We start from the raw sequence: 7,500 nt of genomic DNA, 5'->3' as shown, positions 1-7,500 counted from the left end.
GTACCCTAAATAAAATAGATGAATAAAATGCGCATCTCCTTACACATTTTCCCCTGTCTGTCTATAGCATTGGGGGAATGTGCTTGTTCGCTGGACCGGTCTCCTCTACATGGTCTCCGGTGTGAAGTTAAAGGCGTTTTGTGTTCCTTCTCAAATCCGGCGGACGTTTCTTATTGGTCAGGTGAGGACTTTGCATCACTCCTGCTGATGACGCAGCCCGTGTCTTCGCGCATCCTTTAGCCTCCCGGCGTCTTTAAGTGATTCTTGTTGCTCTACGAGCCGCTTCAGCATGAGACTAGCAGTCCGACCGTGGTGAGAGAAACAACCCACTAACATTTCCCTGCTCTGAAGGAGAGTGGCGCAAAAGAGCTACCTCTCTCTCTCTCCCTCTCTCTCTCTCTCTCTCTCTCTCCGCTCTTGGCTGTCCAGAGAAATTACAATATTCATCATACCTGTGAACGACCGACTCTGTTTTCTGTATTTGACTATTTGCTAAGAAGATCAATTTTCACACCTGACGTTACGGAGTAAGTAACCTTTCATGCACACTCACATGCGCGTGTGTGCATGCGTGTACGTGTGTGTGTGTGTGTGTGTGTGTGTGTGTGTGTGTGTGTGTGTGTGTGTGTGTGTGTGTGTGTGTGTGTGTGTGTGTGTGTGTGTGTGTGTGCGCGAGCGAAGCGGTATAGTGAGATGACTTTCAATACCCTGTCTGCGGTTAGGTTATGGCCGGTGTGTTTTTTGCTTCATCTGTAGCATATCAGACTGAGAGAGAGCTCTGTTAGGATATAACTTACGGTTCCATTTTAGAAACAATTTGTAAGTATCAATTTATCCGTTTTTAAAGTCTTCTTTAATCTATCCTACTTTGTTAAACTTTGCGCGAGTTAGGTTACGTTCCGATTAGAGACGGTTGTTGATTTCTTTTGAGCTTGGACAGAGAGCGAGAGATAAACATATTTTTTTTACTTCCTCTTTAATAGAAAAGTTATTTTGTCTTTTTAGTCTCATTCACATGATGTTCTCCCGATCCATTTTCTGTTATTTTGTGTTATTTCCTAGGATAACGGATTTGTTTGTTATTTGCATGGATTTGCGCGCTTCACTTCCCCCTTTTGACCAGCTATCTACATCATGCTAGTTTTTCCGCAGCCTTGGTGCGCTGCTAGACTAGCTGACCATTTTCTTTTCTGCTGCTGTACATTAATTCTGTGTGTGATGGGAAGTTTTGTTACAATGTAACATTCGCCAGTAAATTGTCATGATCTTATTTGTCACGTCCATGTATTTATGTTGTAAAATCACTTCTCCTTTCCTGTCTGTGGTAACAGCTGCTGGCTATTGTTGCTACATTCATATGTTTGCTGAGCTCATGTCTGTTTGATGGCGTCAAATTCTGCCGAGTTGTTGCCTATTTTCTTGGGCGTTTTACATTTTACACTATTGTAAGCCTAGTTTTTGAAATATTCTTTTTGACAGCAAGTTGTCAACCATAAAAAAGGTGAACCAATGTGACAGTTTGCGACAGAGAAACTGTCTATAAGACTCAATCCACTGAACACACACTGGTTGATTCAGCGTTGGTTCCTACGTTCATTTCAATTCAAATTATATTAAAACCAACGTGGAATAGACGTTAATTTCAGATCTGTGCCCGGTGGGAATTGCTTTGTTTAGCTACGGGCGGTCAGTGTTTTGTCTATAGACTGTATCACCGTTTTCTGTTGCTTTTCTGACAAGTATTTATTAAGAGGAAACGCTGCCTTCTCTTTGCCTCAGGCGCTTCGAGTCGATGGCAGGTGCATCGGACAAAGGCTACTGGCGGTAGTCAAAGTGGTCCTAACATCGTGTTTACATCGTGTTCACACGATGTAGATATATTATCCGCATCACACATCTCGGATGGTATAGAGAGAATACTTTGGTTGATTTGGATTGTAATATGGATTAGCCTAGTTATCCTTATTGTTATAGTTACAGGATTTAGTCCCACAATTGGGTTATTCGGTGGGGGTTTTTTCGCTTCTTTTTTTTTTATTGACACGGAACTAAAATCATCAGGAGGTTGTTTATATGATCAGGACTAAATTATTCTTCAGGACATTTTTAAATCAGTTGAACATCTCTTTTCTTCTTCTTCTTCTTCTTCTTCACTAAAGTCCAACTTCAAACCTCTCTGTTTTTACTCCCGTCTTGGATACAATCATTAGTTCTCTTCTCACTTCTGTTTGGTCACACCAGTCCGAGTCTTAGTTCCATATAAGTAGAATCCAAAACTCCAGTTCTATTATCCGTGAATTGGTTTTCAACCGAGTAAATATAAGTTGACATAATATAAGTTTAAAAACAACTATAAGTTAGACATAACTTAAATACGTGTTTTTTTTACTGGGAATTTTAGCTATTAAGCTGATTTTGTTATCATACTATTCACATTCCTGTACGATACTGTTAGGCTACTATATATACAGTGGTTGGACTATTTCCATGTCACAAAATTAAGTTTGTTGGATAAATATTATGCTGGCTGAAGGACATTTCTATTCATGATTTTTTTTTTAAATGTATTCAAATGTATTTTATCGTCACATTTTGTCAAATATTTACAAGGACATTTTAATAAATGTATTGATAGCAGTGAAATAGGCTACGTTGTCCAGAGATGACTTCTCTGTGACAAAGCTACACCTGGATATGTCAACCTCCAAATAGAGTTTGATTCCTTTGATGTACACTTTGTTACAGATGAATTGTTCCTGTCAATACAGTGTGAAAAGTAATGGTATTACATTGTTATACTGTACTTACAAGCTGGAGGATTACATTGAATCAGAATTCAAACATTTTGGATTGGATTGGACTGAGTTTTAGAGGACGTTGTTGATTAGGCGAACGTGACAGTCAGTGTCTGTGTACGAGAGAGAGAGTAAATTGAATTGAAATTGAATTGAGAGAGAGAGGTCCGAGTTGGACAGTGGGGGCTGTGAGGTGTGAGGTCACAGAATGTTTCCAACGTGTTTAATGGTCTTTTAAAGAAAACACGAAAAGCCCAATCTCTCCTCGTTTCAACTCTGCTTAACACAATCTCCTCTCTCTTTCTTTCTTTCTCTCTCTCTCTCTCGCTCTGATGAAGCTTTGCATCTCTCTTCAGACCACAAGTCTTCCATTAATCAGTTGAATCATATTGTTATGTCTCTTTTCATTCATTCATTCATTCTCTCTCTCTCTCTCTCTCTCTCTCTCTCTCTCTCTCTCTCTCTCTCTCTCTCTCTGTCTCTGTCTCTCTCTCTCTCTCTCTCTCTCTCTCTCTCTCTCTCTCTCTCTCTCTCTCTCTCTCTCTCTCTCTCTCTCTCTCTCTCTCTCTCTCTCTATCTCTCTCTCTCTCTCTCTCTCTCTCTCTCTCTCTCTCTCTCTCTCTCTCTCTCTCTCTCTCTCTCTCTCTCTCTCTCTCTCTCTTCTCTCTCTCTCTCTCTCTCTCTCTCTCTCTCTCTCTCTCTCTCTCTCTCTCTCTCTCTCTCTCTCTCTCTCTATTTCTCTGTCTCTCTTATTGGAATCTAATCCCTTCTAAACCACTGAAATGGAATTATGTTGAAATCCTTGATTTGCAGAGTGGACTATTTCAGACGAGAACACTTAAGAGCCCTACCTTCTCAAACCCAGTTTGGACTCTCGCTTGTCTCCCTGAAGGGTCCATAAAACCATAGCCACAGGAAGTAGAGGTGTTGAGGGTGCTGATTTAATACCATGGCCACAGGAAGTAGGGGTGTTGAGGGTGCTGATTTAATACCATAGCCACAGGAAGTAGGGGTGTTGAGGGTGCTGATTTAATACCATAGCCACAGGAAGTAGGGGTGCTGATTTATTACTATAGCCACAGGAAGTAGGGGTGTTGAGGGTGCTGATTTAATACCATAGCCACAGGAAGTAGGGGTGTTGAGGGTGCTGATTTAATACCAAAGCCACAGGAGGTAGGGGTGTTGAGGGTGCTGATTTAATACCAAAGCCACAGGAAGTAGAGGTGTTGAGGGTGCTGCTGCACCTCCTGAATAATATTTTAGTTCACTGGGCCTTTACTAGTCCTGTATTAACAGACCCATATATTCTTTATCACTGGGCCTTTACTAGTCCTGTATTAACAGACCCATATAGTCTGTATCACTGGGCCTTTATTAGTCCTGTACTAACAGACCCATATATTCTGTATCACTGGGCCTTTACTAGTCCTGTATTAACAGACCCATATAGTCTGTATCACTGGGCCTTTATTAGTCCTGTACTAACAGACCCATATATTCTGTATCACTGGGCCTTTACTAGTCCTGTATTAACAGACCCATATAGTCTGTATCACTGGGTCTCCACTAGTCCTGTATTAACAGACCCATATATTCTGTATCACTGGGTCTCCACTAGTCCTGTATTAAAAGACCCATATAGTCGTCTGTAGCGCGGGTAAATAAAAAAACATTCTGCACCCCCTAAACAAAAATAATAATTCTGCGCCGCTCCCGAAACATCTTCCCTCAGCTATGTTTAAGAGACTCTTTCTACCTTTTTCCTTACACCAGTCCAATGGTTTTAATTCACTGAGCAGTAGGAGAACTCAGAGCAACTCAGAGGAGCTTTGAATAGAAAACTGTAATGGCTCAATTGGTTGTACACTCTTAGAAAGAAAGGGTTTCTTTGTCCACATAGGAAAACACTTTTTGGTTACAGGTAGTCTGGTATCATTCATCAGATATAAGGGTCTCTTGAAAGACCATATTAACGTTTTTGTCCGTAATAACCGCTGAATTACCAATAAACAAGACTAACTTTTAATTATGGTTATTTATGTCCTTTCTCTATCAATCCAGGTGCACCTGTCTGTCAGGACCCTTCGATATGTCACTTTAGCTGCCCCTCGAGGATGCCTGACCATGCTTCGTCCCTAAGCAGACAGACAAAGCGGCGCCGCGTGGACATCGGGGTGAAGAGGACTCTGGGAAGTGTAGTGTTTTCCAGAGCAAGAGAGACCCTCCTACTCAACGCCATGAACCAATCCCATGGCCCCAAGCAGGACGGAGACTGCTCGTTGGTCCCTCACAGCTATGGTGGTTCCAATGGGGATGGAGCGAAGTCGAATGTTCTCAGGAAGCTTCTGAAGCGAGCGAACTCGTACGAAGACGCCATGATGCCTTTCCCTGGCACCACCATCATCTCTCAACTGCTGAAGAGTAACATGGGGAAGAATGGAGACAGAGAGGGAGGCTTCCAGGTATACACACACACACACACACACACACACACACACACACACACACACACACACACACACACACACACACACACACACACACACACACACACTGTACACACACACACTGTACACACACTGTACACACACTGTTCACACACTGTTCACACACACACACTGTACACACACACTGTACACACACTGTACACACACACACACACACACTGTACACACTGTACACACACTGTACACTGTACACACACACACACACTGTACACACACACTGTACACACACACACTGTACACACACACTGTACACACACACACACACTGTACACACACACACACACTGTTCACACACACACTGTACACACACACACACTGTACACACACTGTACACACACACACACATTGTTATTTAAACAAAGTTAATAGCTAATAATCTGATAATCCCATACGGGATTAGATTATTTAGAGTGATTGACTCCATCTATCTATCCATCCGTTCCTTTTCTTCCAGGGTAGTGGAGGTCTCTCCAGCGCTGGGTCAGATCTCCAAGCTGAAGATGTCTGCAGCAACTCCTCCAGAGACAGCCCCCTCGCGCTCTCTCCCTCCCCCTCCTCCCCCTGCCTCCCCCCATTTGGCCGCCCCCCCCTTCCTCCTCATCCCCCGCTCACCTCTCTGGACCTGGAGCGCCTCACAGACGAGCACCTGCGTGCCAAACGGGCCAGGGTGGAGAACATTATCCGGGGCATGAGCCATTCCCCCTGCGTTGCTCCGCCTTCCCTCCGGCCTGGAGAAAGGGACAGGGACAGGGAAGGAGACCGAGAGACAGGGAACGAGAGGGTGAGAAGAGAGAACAGGGAAAGGGAGAGGGAACGGGACTGTCCCCCACTGCAGTCTCCCAGCCCTGGGTCTCTATCTAGAGGGAGAGGGGAGGAGTACAAGGAGAGCCGGGGGGAGACTAGAGGAGAGGTGTACAGGGAGAACAAGAGAAAGCAGCGTCTCCCACAGCAGCAACAGCAGTCCTTTACTCAGCTGGTGTGTGTCAGACAGGAGCAGAGACAAGAGGAGAGACGACAACTCAAACTACAGCTAGAGGATATGCAGGTGAGGGGATGCACACAGACACACACACACACACACACACACACACACACACACACACACACACACACACACAACACACACACACACACACACACACGTCACACACACACACACACACACACACACACACACACACACACACACACACCACACACACACACACACACACACACACACACACACACAAACACACACACACACACACACACACACACACACACAGCAAGTTGTAAATATTGTTATTTGAGTTGTAGAAAAGCGGCCAAAACTTTTTATATTACAGAAGCAGCGTTATCAGATGCATTCATATTTTTAATTGATTACTTTATTACTTTATTATGTAGTGCAGGTTATTTATTAATTGATTGATGTATTATATATGTCTTTATATATATTGTTATTCATGTATATTTATTCATTCATATTCTCCTGTATTTATATAGGTGTGTCAGCTGCAGAAGTTGTTTGCAATTAATTAATTAATTAATTAATATTTTGGATTGATTGATATATATTTCAAAAAGTTTGTATTGTTTCTACAGAAACAACTTCGTCAGCTGCAGGAAAAGTTCTACCAGATCTATGACACTGAGACTGAGGAGGAAAAAGGAGGAGGAGGAGAGGAGGAGGAGGACAGAGAGAACGAGAGAGAGTTGGGGAGAGGAGGAGGAGGGGAGGAGGAGGAGGAGGAGAACAGAGAGAACGAGAGAGAGAAGGAGAGAGGAGGAGGGGAGGAAGACGGGAACCTGTCGGAGGACAGTGTCCGCTCCGACGGTTTGGAGGACAGACACAGGGACCACCACGGCAACCGTAACCGTGCCGATCGTATCCACGGCGACTTGTCAGAGTTGCTTGACGACCCAGGTCTGTTTCTGGACCGAGCCAGAGCCCTGCTCCGAGAACAGGCCCTTTTGGATGGTGAGAGGGAGGAGGACGAGAGAGAGGAGGGAGAGGGGGAGGGGGGGGAGGAGAGTGATTGGGGCCGAGGCGAGAGAGGGGTTGGAGGGGGGACGATGCGAGCAGAGGGGAGGCAGCTAGCCGAGACTCTGAAACAGGAGCTGAACTCTGCCATGTCGCAGGTGGTCGACACCGTGGTTAACGGGTTCAACCACAAACCCCCCAACCATCATCATCTTCAACATCATCCTCATCA

General features: G+C 44.3%; 1 protein-coding gene across 2 annotated transcripts in view; it reads left to right on the top strand.

The window, feature by feature from the left end:
- The window catches only part of LOC106603281 (prospero homeobox protein 1), a 73,529-nt gene that overhangs the window by 28 nt on the left and 66,001 nt on the right, over positions 1–7,500 (top strand). The window contains exons 1-4 of one of the 2 annotated variants that reach the window (XM_082961065.1): positions 1–527; positions 4,857–5,257; positions 5,757–6,347; positions 6,890–7,500. The exon at positions 1–527 is cut by the window's left edge and continues 28 nt beyond it; the exon at positions 6,890–7,500 is cut by the window's right edge and continues 625 nt beyond it. In XM_082961065.1, the coding sequence (XP_082817191.1) occupies positions 4,910–5,257; positions 5,757–6,347; positions 6,890–7,500 (1,550 nt within the window). In that variant the 5' untranslated portion in view covers positions 1–527; positions 4,857–4,909. Of the gene's footprint in view, positions 528–713; positions 820–4,856; positions 5,258–5,756; positions 6,348–6,889 lie in introns of those variants that run through there. The other variant, XM_045710207.2, reaches the window with a different exon arrangement.

This window comes from Salmo salar, chromosome 01 (genome assembly GCF_965601325.2).
Source record: "Salmo salar chromosome 01, fSalSal1, whole genome shotgun sequence".
NCBI lineage: Eukaryota > Metazoa > Chordata > Actinopteri > Salmoniformes > Salmonidae > Salmo > Salmo salar.
Note: the sequence above shows the minus strand (reverse complement) of the source record. Positions and strands in the feature narration are given on the sequence as shown.